The sequence below is a fragment of the Sciurus carolinensis genome, chromosome 9, assembly GCF_902686445.1.
Source record: "Sciurus carolinensis chromosome 9, mSciCar1.2, whole genome shotgun sequence".
Classification (NCBI taxonomy): domain Eukaryota; kingdom Metazoa; phylum Chordata; class Mammalia; order Rodentia; family Sciuridae; genus Sciurus; species Sciurus carolinensis.
In genome coordinates, this window is record NC_062221.1 from 29,258,925 (window position 1) to 29,281,538 (window position 22,614).

At 45.1% G+C, this 22,614-nt stretch overlaps 1 protein-coding gene and 1 pseudogene across 7 annotated transcripts; one reads left to right on the forward strand and one right to left on the reverse strand.

Moving 5' to 3' along the window:
* Positions 1–1,198: 1,198 nt before the first annotated feature.
* Positions 1,199–22,447, forward strand: Shisa5 (shisa family member 5). 7 transcript variants are annotated; one of them, XM_047564200.1, is made up of 7 exons: positions 1,199–1,391; positions 3,636–3,792; positions 10,000–10,077; positions 14,604–14,687; positions 20,607–20,722; positions 20,907–21,122; positions 21,299–22,447. In XM_047564200.1, the coding sequence occupies exons 1-7, from the start codon at positions 1,319–1,321 to the stop codon at positions 21,373–21,375; spliced, it is 801 nt and encodes a 266-aa protein (XP_047420156.1). In that variant the 5' UTR covers positions 1,199–1,318; the 3' UTR covers positions 21,376–22,447. The 7 variants fall into 7 exon arrangements, with proteins under 7 accessions (XP_047420156.1, XP_047420158.1, XP_047420160.1 ...); XM_047564199.1 differs by having other exon boundaries at positions 1,203–1,391; positions 21,296–22,447; XM_047564202.1 differs by lacking the exon at positions 10,000–10,077 and having other exon boundaries at positions 1,201–1,391.
* Positions 11,637–11,735, reverse strand: LOC124993817 (uncharacterized; annotated as a pseudogene).
* Positions 22,448–22,614: the final 167 nt, after the last annotated feature.

Here is a 22,614-nt window from a genome sequence, read left to right on the forward strand (position 1 = left end):
CAGAACATGGAACAGGGATCAAGGGGATGGTGCGGAAAGGTGAATGTGGAGGTAAATAGGTCGTGGCCATACTTCAGGGGAAGGGGAACCTGGGCTTCATTCAGCTTTGAAGAGTAGAACTCAGAAGGCAGATGTAGGATGAAGCTGTGCCAGAAAGGATGTGGTTCAGATTTCTCATTAAGCCCCTTAGAGACAGATCTTGTCTGGAGACAGTCATATCCCTGCCCCCAACATGTGTGCTGAGCATGGTAAGTCTTAAGCCTTCAGGTGGTATTAGGGGTTTATTGGAGACCCAGGCTTTCCTCTCCCTATTTTAACCCCCAAGCCTGGGAAACTGGGCTGGGGTCATCTCAAGTTGTCATCATATCTCCATCTTTGTCCACAGCAATGCCCCTACCTCCAGATAAGATGAGGTGGCACACAGAGAGTACACACTGACTCGGGTTCCTGTTAGTGGACATTTCATGCTTTCTACCTTGAATATAATGACTGGCTGTGACAGATACAGGATGGGGGCAGGTCAGAAATTCTGGGCATAAAAAGAAGGATGCTCCAACTCCCTTTCCTGGCTTTGCCACATTGAGGGAGCAGAAGCAGCCCTCAACCCTGTGCCAAGAGGTGACCCTGGGAGTTGCCAGTTCCTTCCCTGAGTGGAGGCTCCTGGGCCAGGGAGAGCATGCCTGGGCTGAGAGCCTGGATCACCAGGGGGATGGATGGAAGTGTCTTCCAGGGTGTGGGGTACAGATTTCCCTCAGATCCAGGGTCCTATGCAAAGTCTGTGAGAAGGGAACTGGCGTTTGTTTGGTGTCTACTGTGCTAAGGTTTGCACTGGACACTTTTCCTATCCCCTCACCTGGTCCTTAAGCAGCTCTCAAAAGATCCTTAAAGCAAAAGAGGAAACCGTGGCTCAAGGAGGGAAGGAGGAGTTGGACACGAACTCCAAGAGGCAAACAGTAGGCGCTCAAGTGTTAGGTTGCAGATTTCCACAGGGACCCCCTCCAAGCCTCGAGGACTGGGGGCTGGAGGTCTCCCCTACAAAGTATTCGGTGAGCAGAAGACAACTCGGATGCGGCGCCCGGCACGCATCCCGGAAACGCGTCCTAAGTTTTCGCTCAGACACCGGCTTGTAGCTGGCCGGGAGGCTGGGAGGGGCGTCCACTTGCCCTCCCTCGGTACCCCTCCTCCTCTCCCGGGCGGGGGTTCCGGGAACCCGCTGGGGCGGGGCGAGAAAGCAGGCGGCCGCACTGGTCGCTGAGACTCTGGCAGCCCCACGAATCTGTGCTTCCGTCGGTCCATTCGTCCTTCTGTCCGCCCAGCCATGGCTCCGCGGGTCCCGGCACGAACGACCCTGTTGCTGCTGCTGCTGCTGCTGTTACCGCCGCCTCCGGGTGGTGAGCCGGGGGGAGGGGTGGTGTGTCCTGCCCAGGGACAGGGTCACTCACTTCCCCCGCACAGTGCCTAGGACGAGCCAGACAGCTCCAGCCCCACAGTGCTCCCGCCTACTCCTCATAGCCCCGAGGCAGTCAGCCAACTTCACGAAGTACCTCTTCTCCACTCCAGCACTCCTCCCCGCTTGAACTGACACTGCTTAGACCCCAGGCAACTGCCACCTTTGTTCTGTCCTGGCATGGTGGCGAGGGGTCAGCCTTCCTCTGATGTTCCAGGGTATTGGGTCTCCAGAGGCTGGAGTAGGATTCCCTTGCCTGGGGTTGACCAGGCATAGCAGCAAGAGGCTGCTTCAGCCTCTGTTTCCTGACTGGGAACTCCCACTGCCTCCATGGCTCTTGTGTTCCTGCAGACGCTGGACGCTGAGCCTGGCTCGGTGTGGAGGGGACACCACCTTGTGTGTAATCGGAGACTGATGACTCACAGACTGGGGAGGGCAGTCTAGGGGCCTTTTAGGGATGGGAATTTAAAACAGTCTCCTGCCCATCCTTGAAGAGCCAAAGACACCTTTGGGCTGGTGATTTCCTGGAGGAGAAAGGCTTTGTTTCCTGAGGGCTGGGACAAACTTGGAGGACCTAAGTGAGGAAATGAGAAGGGGGAGTCTGGTACTCAGATTGAGCAACCCCTAGAGTGAGCCTGTGGGAGGGTTCCTGGGTCCCATCATGCCTGGAGAGCCTTGAGCAGAGTGTGATGGTCAGAAGAACATTTGTGTTGTGAGCTGGGCCTGAAAGACTCACCAATATGTCCTCAGCTTGACCAGGCCTCTAGCTCTTGCTGTAAAGGCCCAGGTATAGGTGGGTTCACTTTAGCTGCCCCAGCTGGGCCATGCTAAGAATATCTGCAAGTGGCCACCTAGCTGAACTTGACCTGTCAATGATCCTAACCTCTGTTCCATAGCTTTGCCCAGAGAAGGGTTCTGCCTGGAATTGGCAAAGACAAAGTGCAGCCCCACTCCTTTTTCTCAAGGAGGTCACTCAGTGCTCTGTCTTTAGGTCTCCTTCTTCTAATAGCCCCAGAGTGCATGATACACTGGCCCCTCTGGGTTTCTAGATACTGCACACTGCCTGGGGTCCTGGCCAGTTTAGGGCTGCGAAATCTGAGGCCCACATGTTGTGCCAAGATTGTTTCCAGGCTGACCTCAGGGATTATCACCAGACTTGCCCTCAGTCTACTATAGTCATGTAGGCCTTTCTGAACTGGGTATTCCATTAGGGATTTGCCTTGGCAGAATCTAGTACTGCCCCTCTGTCTTATGGAGTCTAAGTCTCTGTTAACAGTTAACCTAAGGATACATGAGAACATTTGAAGGTTTGCAAACCTTGTGATCACTAAGAGCCCTGGGTTATTAGTTCTCTCAGCATGATCTTCTATATTGAAGTTTGCAAGATTGTCACTAGATTCCACCTCTGTGTCTGACAGCCTCATGATAGCTCCAGGGATTCTTATAGTGTCACTGAGAACACAGACATTTCCTGGGCACCTGTTGAGGACCCAGCCCAGGAATAAGTGCTTTTATGGATATTTGTGATGGGTGTGACTGACTGACTGAATTGGTTAGGAGTCAACTTGTAGGCAGGGGGTGGCCTGTGAAGGTCAGGCCCTTGCAGTTGTGGAATCAAGTAAATGAATAATGCTGTGGCTGAGTAATCTGGAGAGAAAATGAGGATTATAAACTGAATAGTCCAGTGCCTGGTCTCTGCAGGTGGTCAGGAGTGTTACCATTAAGCTGTGTGTCTACTGGGCTTGGCGGCTTCTGGAGGAGGTGGCTTGAAGTAAGGCCCTGGAGGATGAGTAGAGTTGAAGGGAGGGATGGGAAATAGGCAGTGAGGCTAACCTGGAAAGCTGGAGTGATTTTTCAAGGCCCTTTGCAGTCTACATCCTGCTTTGAGGACTCAACTTGATCCTGAAGCACTGGAAACCAGGGGAGGTCTGACAGTGGGGAGTGGCCCAGTCAGACTCACACTTGAAAATGTCACTCCTTATCAGAAGTTCAGCAGACTGGCAAGGTAGAAAGTCAGATCAGTTAGGGTACCTCTGCTGTAGCCCAGGATAGAGGGCAAGGCTGGACGATGGCCAGTGATAAATATGGTCCAGAGCATGCTTGTGCCTGGTGGCTATGCTGGGGAAGACTCTGCTGTCTGGGTTCTGGCCTGTGGGTCAGAGCAAATAGGTATGCTTCTCTCTTCCAGCCCATGGCGAGGTGTGCATGACTGCTCCAGGAGACAACCTATTTCCTGAGTCCTGTCCTGATTTCTGCTGTGGTTCCTGTTTCGACCAATACTGTTGTTCTGATGTGCTAAAGAAATTCAAGTGGAATGAGGAAATGTGTGCTGTACCTGAGACCAGGTTGGTACACTGGTGGGTTATCTGAGCCTCAGTGACACAGTAGAGTGCTATCCCTCAGGCCTGTCAACCCTTTTTGTTTGTTTAATTTTTAGTTGTAGATGGACACAACATCTTTGTTTTATTTATTTATGTGGTGCTGAGGATTGAACTCAGTGCCTCACACATGTGAAGCAAGCGCTCTACCACTGAGTTATAACCCCAGCCCCTCTGTCAAACTTCTTAAAGATGATGACTGGGCATTGGACCCCCTCTTCTGGGCTGATTCACAAGATCTACACAGTTAGTCCTCTGCTCTGCTCCCCCACCCTCAAGGGCACTGGTTCATCCAGCCTTGGGCTGAGCAGGTTTCTCAGGTATTGGTCAGTGACCTCAGCTGCCCCTGTCCCTGTGGCTCGATACTGAGTGTGTATCTGTATCAACATGTCCTTAGGGTAGGCATCTTGGTGTAAGTGTACCCACAATGTGTGCATGCACCTGGTTGTGTGTGTGCTTTGTGCAGGGCCCAGAGCATGAGTGTTATGTCCTCCCAACATGACCCATGCATTTATCCTGTATTTGGGGTGTAGACTTTGTCATGGGCTCATAAGAGGATGTATCTCCCTTTGGCACATTCTGTATTTTCTTCATATTTGACCATAGATATAGAGGGTTGAGCTAGTCATACTTCTCAGCTTGATCAAGTGATCATGACTGGTCTGGGCAAGACCAGCCCCTTCCTGCCCCGCATCTTTTATATTTACTTTAGTCTTCCATGACCATTCTATTCCTCTCCTATTCCATAGGAAGCCAGTTTACTGAGCTTAAGGTATATCCTCTTGATTGTGTTCTTGCAAAATCTATACTGTTGTTTTGGCACATGTGTAGGATTACAATGAACTCCATTACTTTTTGCAGTCTTTATAGTGTTTGTAAGCCCCATCCACGTGCTGTGTGCACTTCTGGCCTGTGTCCATCAACTATGTGGTTCTCCATGGTATGAATCCAAAAATGTTGCCATCATAGATGGCTGTGGTAGGCATCCTCGTATATTTCCTCCTTTCTTTCCTCTTTTTATGGAGCCTATAAAAATTACCTGAAAATATACACTGCAATTGCTGGATCAGAGAGATGTCACCAAGTTACTAAGGACTTCCCAATGCTCTTGTGAGTGGCTGCACACCTCTCAGCCAAGATTGAGGGTTCCTGATAGATCATATTCTACCCTTTTACTTTCAATCTTTGGATATCCTTGTATTTTACAAATGTCTTAAGTTTTAAAATCCATTATGTAATTTTTTTTTTGACTCCTTCCCTTTCTTCCCTCACCCTGTCCCCCATCTCTTTCCTTCTTTCCTTCTGTCTGTCTCTATGTTGCCCAGGTTGGCTTCAAACTCCTGGACTCAAGTGACTCTCCTATCTAAACCTCCTGAGTAACTGGGACTACAAGTGTGGGCCAATGCACCTGGCTTATGATAAAAAAAAAAAAAAAAAAGCAGGAACATTTATTTCACTTAAGTATGATATATTGGCTGGTGTTGTAGCTCAAGTGATAGAGTGCTTGCTTAGCATATGTGAGGCCCTGGGTTCAATATCTGACACTATAAAAAGAAAAAGATATTAAATGTAGTAAACTTATTGATATTATGGAATTCTATTTGCCATTTTATTATAACTTTCTATTTGTCTCTCTTATTCTGTACTTTTGTACTTTCTTTTTTTCTGTACTGTTTTGATTTATTTTTATGCCATTTTTCTTTCACAGTTTACTTCTTTTCTAACTTGTATGCCTTTAATCCCCTTTTCTTGCCTTTTTGCACTGGCTAGACACCGATGTCTATGTCTTATTTCCAGTTTTAAAGGGAGAGCATTCAGCCTTTCACTTATGATGTTAGATGTAGCTTTTTAATAGGTACCCTTTGTTGAGTTGAAGAAGTTCTCTGCTATTCCTGATTTAGTTGAAGGACTGTTGTTTTTTTTTTTTTAATACTAGATATTGAACCCAGGGGTGCTGAGCAACATCCCCACCCCTTTTTTTATATTTTATTTGGTGACATGGTCTCGCCAAGTTGCTTAGGGCCTTGTTAAGTTGCTGAGGCTGACTTTGAACTTTTGATTCTCCTGCCTCCGCCTCCTGGGCTGCTGGGATTATAAGCATTTGCCACCATGCCCAGTGGAATGTTGAGTTTTGTCTACTGCTTTTTCTGTGTCTGTTCAGATTTTATGCTTTTTTCTATTCTATTCTCTTAATATAATAACTTATGTTAATCTCATTTTAAAATAATATTTTATCTGAGCATGGAATTTAGGTTGGTGGCTATTTTCTCTTGATATAATGAAAGTTCCATTCTACATTGTCTTCTAGCATCCAATATTTCTGTTCAGATATGAGTAAAACAGTCAGTGTGTCCTTCATTTAAAATAAATCTGGCTAGGCAAGTACTCTGGCACTTATTTTCCCTTTCCTGAGTGCTTTTAAAGATTTTCTTCTTGTCTTTTGTATTGTTCAGTTACTTTATGTTATATCTAGGTATGGGTTTCTTTTTTGGTGTTATGTATTTGTGAGCTTCTTAAATCTGTGGTTTGGGCTGGGGAGATAGCTCAGTCGGTAGAGTGCTTGCCTTGTAAGCACAAGGCCCTGGGTTTGATCCCCAGCACTGCAAAAAAAAAAAAAATCAGGTGAATTCCTTAAATCTGTGGTTTAGTATCTCTCTGGAAATTTTTCTATCATTCCTCCTTTTTTTTGGCTATACTAGCTTGAACCCAGGGGTCCTCTATTACTGAGCTATATTCTTAGTCCTTTTTATTTTTTTATTTTGAGGCATATTCTTGCTAAGTTGCCCAGACTGGCCTCCTGACTAGCTAGGATTTCAAGCATGTGCCACTGCACTTGGCTGCCATTACTTCTTTAAATGTTACTCCTTACCCCTTCTTCTCCTTTCCTTCTGAAATTCTGATTAGACGCCTGCTACTCTTCTCCTTCCCTATGTTTTCTAGCTTCTCTTCCATATTTTGTCTCCTTACTGCTTCCTGGGTTCAATATCTGACACTATAAAAAGAAAAAGATGTTAAATGTAGTAAACTTATTGATATTATGGAATCCTATAACTACTCAGTTTACATAATTCTCAACCCATCCACTGAGATTGTTTTATATACTGTTGTGTTATATACAGTGTACTCTGATATTATATACAAGAAGGTACACAGGGCTGGGGAGATAGCTCAGCTGGTAGAGTGCTTGCCTCGCAAGCACAAGACCCTGAGTTCAATCTCCAGTACCGCAAAAAAAAAAAAAAAAAAAAAAAAAAAAAAAAAGAAGGTACACAAAGTAAGTGTACAATCCATTGATTTGTCACAAAGCTACTACCAGCATAACCACCACCCAGAATAGAATATATATCATTATAGCAATTCAGAAGTCTACTTGAGATCATTCCCAATCAGTATCTCTTTCACCTCCTAAAAAGGTAACTATTATTCTAAATTTTATTTAACTCTTTTCTTTTCTTTTCATTTCATTTCATTCCTGGAAATTGAACCCAGGGCCTTACACATTCTAGGCAAATGGTATACCTTTGAGTTATACTATTAGTCCATTTTTTAAAAAAATATATTTTTTAGTTGTTTGGACCTTTATTTTATTCATTTATTTATATGTGGTGCTGAGAATTGAACCCAGAACCTCACACATGTGAAGCAAGTGCTCTACCACCAAGCCATAACCCCAGCCCCCAACTAGTTCATTTTTTAAAGTTTTAAAAAATCATTCTTACTGGCATGGTGGTGCATGCCTATAATCCCAGTGGCTGGGGAGGCTGAGGCAGGAGAATTGTGAGTTCAAAGCCAGCCTCAGCAACTTAGTGAAGCCCTAAGCAATTTAGCAAGACCCTGTCCTAAATAAAAAATAAAAAAGGACTGGGGATGTGACTCAGTAGATAAGTGCCCCTGGGTTTAATCCCTGGTACCCAACCCCCCAAAAATCCTCTCTCTTCTTTCTTTCTTTCCTCCCTTTTCTGTCTCTCTCTCTCACTTTCTGTACTGGGGATACTTTCCCACTGAGCTACATCCCCAGCCCTTTTATTTTGACACAGGTCTTGCTAAGTTGGTGAGGCTAAACTCAAACCTGTAATCCTCCTGCCTTAGCCCCACAAAGTAGCAGGGATTATAGCAACTGATCCTGGTAAACTTTTCTTTAGAGTTATAATGCCCAAGTATGCATCTCTAAATTCCATGGTTCAGTTTTATCTTCCTTCTTGGGGAGAGAGTAGCTACTTTGGTACCTTGAAGAAACTTTTTTTTTTTCATATGTTGGGGATTGAACCCAGGGCCTGTTCATGCTAAGCACATTTTCTACTACTGAGCTACACTGCCAGCCACCAAAACTTTCTTCAGGTGATAGATAACATACACATAAAATTAGACAAATCTGAAGTATATAAGTTTAGTGAATTATCACAAAACAAAGACTCACATTCAGGGGGAAGGGAAGAATAGAAGTTCATTGGATTAGACAAAGGGGAATGAAGGGAAGGAAGGTGGATGGGAATAAAGAAGACTGTAGATTGAATGGTATTAACTTTCCTATGTTCACATATGAATACACGACCAGTGTAACTCCACATCATGTTCGACCACAAGAATGGGATTCTAATTAGAGTAAGTTATATTTCGTGTATGTATAATATGTCAAAATACATTCTACTGTCATGTATATCTAAAAAGAATAAAAAAAAAAAAAAAGACTTACATTCATATAACCATCACCTGTCCAGGCTAAGAATAGAGCATCATAGTATTCAGAAGCCCCTCACATTCCCTCTCATTTTACATCTCCTCTGTTATCCAAAAGCAACTGTTTGCCAGATTTCTCTTTCTCTCTGTCTCACATATACATACATGCATGCCTACATACAAAATCATACATATCATATATAGATTGCCTGTGGTTTTGTTTGTTTTCTTTCTGTTAACATTGTGAGTTTAATCCACATTGTGTTTTCCTTTGGTGTATGGTATTATGATATTCACCATAACTTATGTATTCATCCTAATGTTGATGGATATCTGGATTATTTTCATTTTTTGTCTATTACAAATAATGCTATGACCTATGGCCCTTCTTCTTTTGGGGAGGGGCGGAGGGCACTGGGTATTAAAACCATGGGTGCTCTACCACTGAACTACATCCTTTGCCCTTTTTAAACTTTTTAAATTTTGAGATAGGGTCTTCCTAAATTTCTCAGTCTGATCTCAAACTTGCCTCATTCTCCTGAGTTGCACCACTGTGCCCAGCCTTGCTTTGAGCATTCTTGTACATGTCTTTTGGTACACATGTAGATGCTTTTCTTTTCTTTCTTTCTTTTTTTTTTTTTTTTTTTTTTGGTATTGTGACTGCGGATTGAACTCAGGAGCACTTAACACTGAACTACATCCTCAGCCCTTTTTTATGTTTTATTTTGAAACAGGGTCTTGCTATGTTGCTGAGGCTGGCCTTGAACTTGCAATCCTCTTGCCTCAGCCTCCTGAGTTGCTGGGATTACAGGCGTGCACCACTCTGTTCAGTTTCTTTTCTTTTTTCTTTTTTTTTTGTACTGGGGATTGAACCTCGGGCACCACTGAGCTACATCTTTGGCCCTTTTTAAAAAATTTTACTTTGAGACACGGTCTCACTAAATTTCCCAGCCTGGCCTCAAACTTGTGATTATCCTGTCTCAGCCTCCTGAATCATTGGTTTTACAGGTGTGCACCACCCTGTCCTGTTTGTGTTTCTTTTAAATATATGCCTAAGAGTAGGCTAATAAAGAATCAAGTTTCATTTTTAGAAAATATTTTTAGTTATAGATGGACACAAAACCTTTTATTTATTTATATGTGGTGCTGAGGATGGAATGCCCAGTACCTCACATATGCTAGGCAAGTGCTCTACCGCTGAGCTACAACTGCAGCCCCAAAGTTTCATTTTTAAATATAGATATCTAGTCGAACCAATACCATTTACCTAGAAAAAAGGGTTTTTGTTTGTTTGTTTTTGTCATTCTGCAGTTATTATCAACTGTGTGTCCATACAGGCATGGATATGTTTCTAGGTTCTGTTCTGTTACACGGATCTATTTGTCTATCTTTGAACTAATAGAAGACTCACAATTACTGTAGTTTTATAGTAAGGCTTGATATTTTTCAATAGAATCTTGGTTATTTTTGACTTGTGTATTTCCTTACAAATTTTAGAATTAAACTGATGCAGTGGTGCAGGCCCGTAATCCCAGTGACTCGGAAGCCTGGAGACAGGAGGATTGCAAGTTCGAGGTCAGCTGGGCAATTTAGTGAGACCCTGTCTCAAAAAACAAAAAACAAAAAGGGGTTGGCATATAGCTTGGTGGTAGAGCACCCCTGGGATCAATTCCTTGTACTGTATATTTTATAATTAGCTTGTCCATAAAAACATCTTGGATTGTATTTATTCTATAAGATTACTGTATTGACTCTGTTGACTATATTTGATAGGCTGAGAATTTTCCAAAGCTTTTCTTTTCTTCTTTCCTTTCCTTTTTTATTTCTTTTTCTTGCAGTGCTGGGGATTGAACCCAGGGCCTTGTGCATGTTGGATAAGGGCTCTACCACTGAACTTACCCCTAGGCCCAAATTTTCCTAATCTTTAAGTTCTGATTAGTTTTTGCTTAATAATTCCATCTCTTTTTTGTGTTTTGGGGGGTACTGGATTGAACTCAGGGGCACTCGAGCACTGAACCACATCCCCAAACCTATTTTGTATTTCATTTAGAGACAGGGTCTCACTGAGTTGCTTAGTACCTCACTTTTGCTGAGGCTGGCTTTGAACTCATGATCCTCGTGCCTCAGCCTCCTTAGCTGCTAGAATAATTCCATCTTTGATTCATTTCTTTTCCCATTTTACTACAAGCAGTAAAGAAAAACTAAGCTGCTCCTTCAATACTTGCTTAGAAATTTCTTTAGTCAGATACCTATTATATTTCAAGTTCTCAGAATCACTCACTTTTTTCTTTAGTCTCAGTAAGCTCTTCTTTTCTTTAGTCTCACTGTGTTCTTTAAACAGTATACATATTGTTCTAATGTCAGTGTCTGATAACTTTAATAGTTAAAAATCCCTGTGGACGTTTTTATTGTCAGTTATTGCTGTTGTTTTTCTCTTCCTATTGTTTAGTCTCTTAGTGTTCCTGAAAATTTTTGATTGTGTGCTTGATGGTACATTTGCAAAATTGATTATAGAAATTTGGAGCTCAGGACCCTCCAGAAGCAAATTATATTACTTCTTCCAGGGACATTAGCACTCAAGATCATTTTGACCTGATTGCAGGGACTGAGATGATCAGAAACTGAGTCTATTCAGTTTCTCTCTTCTCAAGAAACAGCTTTTTAGGTCCCAGTGCAAGTGAATGGTGGTCATGAGGGTCTCCCACCTTTATAAGGCTCCCTGTCACCTTGACCACTTGAAGTTCCAGATGTGCTGGCTCTCTGAAATAGACTAACTCCCCTAGGAGAAGAAAACCTTGGGTGCCAGATGCATTATCTATGATCTTTGTTCCCAGCCTTACCACCACTGTGTCCCAGCTGTGTATTCTCCATGCCATTGCCCTCCAAAGCTTTCAAACTGATTTTTTAGCTTTTTATTTTATTTTTAATTTTTTTGCAGTGCTGAAGGTCAAACCAGGGCCTAGCCCATGTTAGGCAAATGTTCTACCTTGGAGCTATATTCCCAGATCCACACCGATTTTTTTTTTTTTAAATATGAAAGTCACACTTTCAATATTGGGTGTCACCCCATTGTACCTTGAATGTGTCTTCTTGAAAAGAATATACAGTTGTCAAATAATCTTTTAAGAACTGCACAAAATATCGACTGCTTCACAATTTGCATGTCATCCTTGTGTAGGGACCATACTAATCTCCGTATTGTTCCAATTTTAGCATGTGTGCTAAGGGAACTCCTCACAGTGATTTTTTTTGACGGGGTGGTACTAGGGATTGCATTTAGAGACACTTCACCACTGAGCCACATCCCCAGCGCTTTTATTTTTTATTTTGAGACAGGATCTTGCTAAGTTGCTTAGGGCCTAAGTTGCTGAGGCAGGTCTAGAACTTGTGATCTTCCTGCCTCAGCCTCCTGAGTCTCTGAGATTACAGGCATGTGCCACTGCACTTGGCCCTCACACTGATTTTTTTCAAAAATTACTTTCTCCTTTGTTTTACTAACTATCCTTTAAATTTACTAGGATGTAGTTCTTCCTCATGTGTTTATATTTTATTTAATTTTACATTTAATTTTGGAAAGTTTCAAATAAGTATAAAAGCAGTGAGAATAATATAATAACTATGTATCTCTCACTCATGTCCATAGTTACCAGCACTCTGACATTATTGTTTCATATACCTCCTACTACTTTTTTTTTTTAACCTGGATTAGAATTATGTTTCAGCAGTACTAGAGATCAAACTCAGGGCCTTGTGCATGCTAGGCATATACTGTACTGCTCAGCCATAACTCCAGTCCCCTTTTCTGGATTATTTTAAAGCCAATTCCAGACATCACAAGCATTTCTCCTTAACTGTTAACTTTCTTTGTTAAAAATGAGGCCTTTATATTTTTATGTTTATTTATTTATTTAATTTTAGGGGCACCTAACCACTGAACACAGCCCCAGTCCTTTTTATCTTTTATGTTGAGACAGGGTCCTACTAAGTTGGTTAGGGCCTCAGTAAGTTGCTGAGGCTGGCTTTGAATTTGGGATCCTCCTGCTTCCACCTCTCAAGTTGCTGGGATTATAGACATGCTCCACCATGCCAGGCTAAAATGAGATCTTTAAAAAGAAATATAGCCATCATATCAGTAATACATTTGGCATACTTAACAGTAGCTGCTTAGCTTTCAATATTAGTCTGTGTTCATTTGCTTCCTCTATCTTCCAGAATGCCTTTTTACAGTGGTTTGTTAAAATCAGAATCTAAGTCAGAATCCAGACAAAATTATTTTATTAATTTATTTATTTTTGCAGTTCTGGGAATTGCATCCAGAGTCTTATATATACATGCTACCTGTGAGTTCTACCACTAAGTTATACCCTAAGCCTTAGGTTCCCATTTTTAAAGTATCTATTATACCTATAATTATTTTCCATTTTTATTCTGTTTTTTATTTTTTCCCTTTTTATATCTTTTCCTTTTCTTAGTCTTGCTAGAGTTCTCTCAGCTTTGGATTTATCTTCTCTATTATTTTCTGTGGCTATTATTTACTGTTCTATTTCTTGTTTTTGGTTTTCTGTATTACTTAGATTTTTTTTTAGAAAATGGTACTGGGAATTAAACCCAGGAGTGCTCTCCTTTGAGTTACACCCCGAGTCCTTTAAATTTTATATTTGTAGGCAGGTTCTTGCTAAGTTGCACGTGATTGGAGTCTAATTTGTGATTGTTCTGCCTCAGCCTCTCGAGAAGCTGGGATTACAGGCATGGACCACTGTGCCATGTTGTATTGCTTTCACATCTATCTTCTCGAGTTTAATACAATCTTTATTTATTTATTTTTGGTACTAGAGATTGAACCCAGGGTTACTTTACCAGTAAGCTACACCCCCCAGCCTTTTTTATTTTTTAATTTTTTTGCACTGGGGTTTGAACTTAAGGGCACTTGACCATATCCCCAGCCCTATTTTATTTAGAGACATGGTCTCATTGATTGCTTAGTGCCTCGCTGTTGCTGAAGCTGACTTTGAACTCATGATTCTCCTGCCTCAGCTTCCCAGCTACTGGGATTACAGTTGTGCACCACTGTGCCTAGATCTGTATTTTTAATTTTTGAGACAGAGTCTCACTAAGTTGCTTAGGGCCTTGCTAAATTGTTGCTGCTGGCCTTGAAATTGTGATCCTTCTGCTTTGGCCTCCCAGATCACTGGGATTTATAGGCATGTAACACCATGTCCAGCCAATCTTGTTTATTTTTAACCTTTCTTTTTTCCTAATAAGTTCTACTAAAGATATAAATTTCCCTTCAAGAACTATTAAGTTGTATTTCATGAATTTTGATCTGTACTATTGTTTATCATTGTTAAGATCTACATATTTGTTAATTTTCTTCATGATTTCTTATTTAACACACTATATAGTTCACAATTTTTAAAAAAAATTTTGTCTTTTTGAATCATGTTAATTAGTTTCCTAAGGTATGAGTTGTGTGTGTGTGTGTGTGTATGTGTGTGTGTGTGTGTGTGTGTGTGTGTGTGTGGTTTAGTTTTGCATTTTAAGCACTTCTTTTAGTTTTTATTTTATTTTATTTTTTTGGGTACCGAGGATTGAACTCAGGGGCACTCACCTACTGAAGTCACATCCCTAGCCCTATTTTGTATTTTATTTAGAGACAGTGCCTTGCTGTTGCTGAGGCTGACTTTGAACTTGAGATTCTCTTGTCTCAGCCTCTTGAGCAGCTGGGAATACGGGAGTGTGCCACCATGCCTGGCCATTTCTTTTATTTTTAACTTTGTGACCACATAGTCTTCTGTTATTGGTTTATAACCTTACCCTATGTAGTTAGAAAAAATATGTCATAGAGCTGTCTTTTGAGAACTACTGAGACTTGTTTTGTGACCTCATATGTGGTGTGTCCTTGATACCATCCCTGGTGCAGCTGAGAAGAATGTGTGATGTTGCAGTGTGAGATCTGGTGTGTGTGATAGTTCTGGAGGCCTTGAAAACTACCAGTACATGATAGCTTTTGTGCATGTTATGTTTGTGCCCTAAGGTAGTGTGTTTGTTCCTGGTATGTAGGTGGATTCAAGTGTGTTTCTCATGAACTTCCTTCTTTGCAGTGTACCCATCTACACAGAGCCACTGGAACAGCTGGGCTCGGCGCTGAGGTTTCGATCTGGCTTTGACAGCGACCCCATGTCAGGGTAAATAAAGCTGTGGTGCAGCTTCCTGGTAGAGGTGACAGGTGGGCTTGGTGAGACCTATGGGATAGTGCAGAGTCAATGCAGTGGGGCCCCAAGGAAGTTGTCATCACATTTGACCACCAGAACCTTTATTTTTTGTACCAGGGATTGAACCCAGGGGTGCTTAACCACTGTGTCACATCCCCAACCTTTTTAAATTTTCTTATTTAGAGACAGAGTCTTGCTAAGTTGCTTAGGGCCTCACTAAGTTGCTGAAGCTGGCTTTGAAATTGTGATCCTCCTGCCTCAGCCTCCTGAGCCGTTGGGCTTACAGATGTGCACCATCATGCCTGGCCACCAGGACCTTTAACCCTCATGTTGGAGAGTTGTGTCTTCCTTAATATGCTGGGGTGGGAGGCAGCTGTGATGGGGTGGGGCAGTGGTGACTGATGGGACTTAGGTGATAGGGGAGGATGTGACAGGTGGTGAGGATAACAGTGATAAATGTGAGATGATGGTGATTGTCATGGGGCATTGGTGATCAGATGAAGCGATGGTCAATGGTGGCAGTCATGGTGATGGAGTAATGATGGCTATGATGACAATGATGGAGGCAGTGAGTGTGGTGATAGGGTGATAATGGTGTGGGGCAAAGGTGCTGGGAGAGCAGATGGTATGGTTGCTGTGTCAGAGTTTATGGATCATAGTTACTAGTCACTGTGTTGGAATCCTCATCTCCAGGGACCTAGAAGCAACCTTGTTCCCTAAACTCCAGTCTCCTTAGCCAGGTTCCTAACCTGTCTTGTCACCACCGTGACAGGTGTTGAGATGCACATTTGTGTGGGTAGAGTGGGCATGCAGTCACATGTGCGTGTGTCTTCCTGAATGGAGTGTTTTGTGAGCTGTCTCCTACCCTGATGTATATCTCTAAGTTCCTTTCAGCAGAAGGAACCCACTCAGGCCTGGTTGCCCCTTTGTTTTTGTTCTTTCCTTTCTTTTTTTCTTTCCTCTTTTTGTAGTGCTGGGAACTGGTTGTTCTTTTGGAGGGAAAAACCTGGGGGCTGGACAGGAACTGAGACCTCAATGAGCCCCTCCACATCTAGGTAGGGCTCCCATGCAGGAGAATGGACTTTCAGGTGACCCCATAGGATATTCTGATACCCAACTAGTGTAGATCTGAGGGCAGCCAAGACTGAGCCTCAACCTGAGGATAGTGGGTACTACAGAAGGTTGTGTGCAGTGCTGGGGTCTGTGTGGTTTTTTCAGGAAGAAGACCACTCTGACTTCTCTACAGAAGATGAAGAGAGCAGATGGGGTGGGTAAGCAGTGAGGAAGTAGCTGTGGCCTCCTGGCCAGAGGTGTTGGAGGTCAGAGGGAGACAGGACTTGAGGTGGAGGGGGAGTGGAAGGAGGAGGATGGAGTCTGGCATTTAGCAGCTGCCAGCCAGCAAGACGCAAGAGGGTGCGCAGACATAGGGGCTGCCCTGATCTCTGCTCTGGAGACAGGGTTGGGCATCCATCCCTGTGTGGGATCCAGGACATATGCAGGATGAGGCCCACTCATAGGTTTGGGGTGAAGGGTATGTTTGGGGTGGAAGACTCATCCCAGACCCTTTGGGTGAGAAGAGTGAGAAAAGTGTTGAGGATCAAATTTGAGGGTCAATAGTGTTTGAGGAATGGCAGCAGGAGGAGTTGCTCCCCTTCATAGAGGGGAGAGGACATTAGGAAGGCAGCATTGTAAATTGCACTGTGAGTTGGGGACATTACCCTGCAGAGGTATAGTGCCCTCGGCAAGTTCAATGGAGTGGATTGAAAATTGAGTTGGAAGTGTGTACAGTGAGATAGGTCCCTGGAGAGACCTGGCAGTGAACAGAGGAGTGAGACAGGAATTGGAGGAGGAATCAGCATGTGGAAGGACTTTACTGGCAGTGGTGGAGACTTGAGCTGTGAGAGTAGAGAGACAAGGTCCCAAGGAGTCTTTGAAGAGCAGCTTTCTGGGACTTGTGGCAGCAAGAGGTGCCTGGGATTGGCTTAGGAGCATCTCTCCCTCCCTGAAGTGTGTATGTGGGACTGGATCTGTCAGCCGTGCAGCATGCTGTGGAGTGTGTAGCACTGGGCTTCGTGTTTTCTCTGTCATGGTGAACCCTGCAGCCTCCCACCCAGGCTGTTGTCACCCACAGGCAGTGCAGATAACGAGATCCATGTACCCTCTCCCACACTATGCCCCTCTCCCTTATCTTCCTCTGCTTTGTTCTTCTGAGCCCCTGTGTTATACACAGGACCTGCTTTGTAAAGCTTTAGGGACATGGCAGGTACTGGGAGGTGAGTAGAGGGACAAGGTCATCAATGACACTTCTTTTTGGTACAGAGGATTGAACCCAGGGGTACTTAACCACTAAACTATATCCCCAACCCTTTTTACTTTTTATTTTGAGACAGGGTCTTGCTAGGTTCCTTAGGACTTTGCTAAATTCCTGAGACTGGTCTCAAACTTGTGATGTTCCTGCCTTAGTCTCCTGAGTCATTGGGACTATAGGCATATCCCACCATGCCCGCTATCAGTGATACTTTTGTGAACACCCTCAGGTGGTTGGCTGTCTGGACCCTGTGGAGGCCCCCTTTCTGCTGGATATTTCTGTGTTACTTCCTTGACTGAGGATACTGTTTGTCTACCAGAGGGTTAGTTCCTTGGTGGAGTTCCAGGCCCTGCTGCCCAGGCTGTGGCCAGCATCTTGGGAGAAGCCTAGAAGAAGAAAGGCCCTGTGGGCCAGGGATCTGCCCCAGCTCTGTCCCCATTTTCTACTACTAACTCTCCTCTTTTCCTCATCTTGAGCCCTCACCTTTGGCTCTCACCTTCTGGGCTACTCCTTGAGACATCACACCCTGTATGGGTGGTGTCCTCCCTCAACATGGGCCTTGGACTTCCCACAGTACAACCATGTGGCCTCTTGGCTTTGTATCAGCCCAGGTCTTCTCTCCCTGCTTTAGCAAGTGACTCTTGCCCTGCCCTGTTGAATGGTTGATGGCCTGTGTCCACCTGGTTTGTTTCCTCTTCAGAGCTTCATTGGTCCCCCTGTCACTGTTATTTTGGATCCTGATTTCAGCTTCTTTTCACTCATAGGACTATTAGACATGACTGGCTTGTTTTCAAGCACCAAGTGGTAGAACCTCTGGTCTCAGGCCCTAGACCAGTCACTACTGACCCTTCGCCCTGACTCTACTGTGCCAATACACAGGAAAGACAGGTCCATGAGGTGAGGTGTGAGCATCATGAACCTGGGCTGCCTCCCTGTCCTCAAAGTGTTCTTTTTGTGGTCCTTAGGCCCACTCACTATCTTACAGCTTACCCAGTGTCTTGCTAGTATCTTGGGTTGTCCTAGTCCAGAGACAGCCCTTTCACAGTCTAAACACTGGGCATATTCTATCTCCTGGAGGCCTTCAAGCCCCAATCCTGCCTGGGCTCTTGTGCCATTGGCCTCCTGCTTAGTCTGACTCTGCCTTCTGAACTTGATCTTCGGACTCCTTGATCTTGGCTTGACCCCATTTTTGGGAGACCCCTTCCTTCCCATTGGAGGTGTGGTTCCATTAATACTGAAACCTGATGTGGCCATGGTCCTCTGCCACACTCTGCAACCACCCTTGAGTGTTGCTTGGTTTTCTTAGAGCATTGTGCCTGACAGTCATGCCAGGAGTCCCTGAGTGAATTCAGGGTCCCTGAATGAATTTATTAATTCATTTATTAGGAACCTGCTATGTGCCAGACCCTGGAAATACAGTGATTGCCTAAAGCAGTTTATCAAGTACTCACAAAGGATTTCTTGTTTGCAAATTGAGGTAGAAAAGAATTTAATTCTGTAAGAGCATTTGTCAAGAAGCCTGACCTCATCTGTAGGGAATGGGTACTTTGAACTGAGGTCTGAAGAGCAGGAAGGAATTAATTAGGTAGGAGTGAGGGTGGGGGAAGAAAAGAGCCCACTAGGCAGAAGGACCTGCTTGTGCAAGGGCCCTGAGCTAGGACACCAGCATGGTGCTTTAAAAAGCTGAAAGGATCATGTGAGGAGCACAGAGAAGGAGGGAATGTGAGAGTTCCAGATCATGACAGACTTTGTAGGTCTAATAAGGTGTTTCATTTAAATTTTTAGTTAAAAATTGAAACTTGCTTTATTGTAAGTTTATGTCTAGTTAGACAAATTCAAGACTTGTTTCTTCTTTGTCAACTATAATATACATACAGAAAAGTACATATATACCCACAGTTTAGCAAGTACTTTACTTATAAAGAAAATTACTGTTTCCAATAGCTAGAAGAGCCAAGCAGGCATTTGAGCAGGGGGTGACATGATCAGACCTGGTAGGGTGGAGCAGTGGGGTGGCAGCTGCCTCTTAGTAAGGCCAGATGGAGGCTTGGAGAGTATGTTGATAAAAGAGGAGAAGCAAAAGGGACCTGCTGAAAGTATCTTGTTTATCATCCAGGACCCTAGGGTTGTGCTTGAGGGTATAGGTGGAGTGTGGTTCAGGCATGCTGAGGCTGGGGCATCTCTCAAATCCCCCAGTGGAGCTATTCTGGGCAGCAAACAGCTGAGGCAAATCAGGATCAGAGGCAGCTCTGGAAAGTCTCCCAGTGCCTTGACTTCTTTTCCTTCCCTCTGGCCCCCTTCTGGTTGCTGGCACAGCTGGGCTCTGCTGCCGGCACCTGGGCCATGACTGTGTCTTTAAGAGGGTGGCTCCAGAGCCTCATGTGTCTGTCCTTCCTGTCGATGACGTCAGGGATGGGAAGGACTGAGGGAAGCGATTTGCTTTTCTTTTCCTTGAAAGGGGAGGAGATCGAAACTGAGTGGCCCCTCTTGGAAAGGGGAAATTCCAGGCATGCAGGAGGCCCCAGGGTGAAGGCGGAGGCTAACATGGGGTGAGCTTGGGCACCATTCTTTAGAGGCTTAGACAGGAAATAGAGTTACTCCAGAACTGACACTGGCTCTGCCTGGGCATGTCATTGATTGTGTGTGAATGTGTGTTCCTGCATTCCTGACTCTAGCTGGGCAGAGAGACACCTATGGTCTGATGGTCCTGTCTTCAGGGCTTGTCCTGGCCGCATGGTGGCAATAACTCCCAACTTGGGAGCTTGGCTGGGTGCTTTTCAGCCTGGAATGTGCAGAGCCTGTCCTTTGGCCTGTTCTTTGGCCAAGGGGCCCGGCCTAGCTGAAATTGTGTTCCTCTCTGGGCTGTGAGCTGGAAACCCATGATGGGGTGGGTGGGACCCACACCCTCCTGGCCTCCAAGGGGTGCATGCCCTGTAGCTAACAAGCTATTTCTAACTTTGAATGTACTTGGTGCATTTACCAATCATTTACCTTTTATAAGAATACAGTGTGGCCCCTGGGAACATGGGAGGATAGTAAGGGGCCCTGTCTATCTTTGGAAGTCTGTTTTGGTGAACTTCCTGCCCTACTTTCTCTAAGGGCAAGCCCTCATTCTGTGGGCACTTGGGTTGGGCAGAGAGGTCTCCTTTTCCAGAGAGCTCTGTTGCTACCTCCATCCTGCTCCTCCAAATCACCCTGTATGCTTTTAGCTTTCTTGCCTGGGAAGCAACCATGCCATAGTGCCTGGCTCGTGGCATGTTCCTGATAGCCATCTGGTTCATGTTTGGTGGGGGGATGGACAAGGTGTATGTGCAGGGGGGCTTGAACTCCCTCCCATGCTCCTGAGGGGAGCAGGGGACAGATCCTGGGCTAGGAGCTTACAGAGCCCTCAGCTCAAAAACAACCCCATTTTACATGTGAGGAAACTGACATTGAGACAGGTTCAAGCTACACAACTAGGAAGTTCTATATCTATAATGCTTAGAGTCTTTTGGTAAGAGGGATGTTTCTGGGAGCAGGTGAGGTGTGGACTCCTGGTCTTGGGGAGGGTGAGGGGCCTTGGGTCATGACCGGCTCTTTGGCAGGTTTGGAGCAACTGTAGCCATTGGCCTCACCATCTTTGTGCTCTCTGTTGTCACCATCATCATCTGCTTCACCTGCTCCTGCTGCTGTTTGTACAAGATGTGCCGCCGACCACGTCGTAAGCATGCCCCCACACCTCACCCTTGACCCTCCTGGGACCCCTCTTGTGTGCAGGTCCAGACCCCTGGATAGGCAAGGGCAACTGAATAGAGCCCTACTTTGACCAAGCTGGAGGGATGAGGGTGTAAACCAGCCTCAAGACCTGGGGAACTAGAGCGCCTTGACTGGAATTCTCTTTGCAGCGGTCGTGACCACCACCACTACTGCCACCACTGTGGTGCACGCCCCTTACCCTCAGCCTCCCAGTATGCCCCCCAGCTATCCTGGACCGACGTACCAGGGCTACCATCCCATGCCTCCCCAGCCAGGGATGCCAGCAGCACCCTACCCGACCCAATACCCACCACCCTATCCGGCCCAGCCCATGGGCCCACCGGCCTACCATGAGACCTTGGCTGGTAAGTACCATTGGGAATTCTGTGACCTTGCCTGATCCCCCAGCTCATGCCTCTGCCCCTTTGGTATTTATCCCAGGGTATGGCATTGACTGTTTCTGTCCCTTTCTGCCAGCCTGCCCGCTTGCATTACAGCCCACTGTACCACAGCCAACCATTGTCTGCTTTACTCTCAGCAGGTGCAGCTGTGCCATACCCTACCAACCAGCCGCCTTATAACCCGGCCTACATGGATCCCCCAAAGGCAGCCCCCTGAGTGTGCCTCTGGCTGACACTTGATTATGTTGTGTGAGTGGTATGCAGGCACAGTTCTTTACTGCCCTGTGTGTGGTGTGTGTGTCCTGTCTAGACACGTGACTTCCTCTGATACTGACCAGGTAGGAAACAATCCTTGCCAGAGTGGACTGGGACCAAACTTTTGCTTCCCCACTTGAAATCATGCTTCCTGAAATCTCAAGCACATTTGAAAAATGGGGTGGGAGGTCTTTTCGACTCACCCCAGGGTTACCAGGTACAGTCTGTCACATTATGATTGCCATGGGCACCATGGCCATGTGTCCTGGTTTTAGGAGTGGCCAATTGCTGCTCAAAATCATGGCTTGTTCCCAGGGTTTGGGGTGCCCTTTGCTGAGCCTGTGCCATGAAACAGGCAAGTAGACAAAGTAGGGATCTGGCTGAGGCTTAGTGCTTGGGGTAGATGTCCTGTTGCTCCCTGGAATGGGTGCCATAGTCAGTGGAGGTGGTCAGCTCCTGATGTCAACACAACTTAGTCACAGCCCCACCTACCTGACAACTGACTGTCCTTGCATCCTTCCTGGAGGACCACATCCACTCATGATCCCCACCACACATGGGGAATCTTTCCTGCCCTTGCCGCTTGGCCCTTCCCACAGGTGGACAAGGGGGCCTGTCCACCAACACACTCAGGTCTCCTCCCTGCGGTGTTTTTTACTTTTAGCCAAACCTTTTGCTTGTTTTCTGTTTTAAAATGTGTGAAGCTGAATGTATGGAGAGAAATTGACCCACTGAAGAGAGGGACAACCTGACCTCTGAAACTCTGTTTTCCCCTGATACCAGCCTCATAAGACTATCAACTTGTGTGTCCCAGTCCACAGTTGTGCTGGCAGCAGGGACACCTGGGCCAAGGGGCCATCTGGACCAAAGGTGGGGGTGGGGGCCCGGGTGGCAGCTGTGGCCCAGACACAAATACCTCGGTGTTCCCTGCCCTGTTAATGTTCGACCAGCTCTGTTTTAGCTTTGAATCTGTTGATATGTTTCTGAGAGTCTAGGGTCTGCACACTTGTTTATAATAAAAGGAAATATTCAGAGCTGCTGCCCCTTTTCTTCAGAGCCTTGGTTACTGGGATTGAACTTAGGCTGAGTATTGTTTCCATTCACTGTTTAGATATATGTGTTTTCCCTACTTTTATTGGGCCTCAAAGGTTTGCTTTTTCTGTGAGGAGAGTGAGGGACAAAGACTATGCCCCACTCCCAA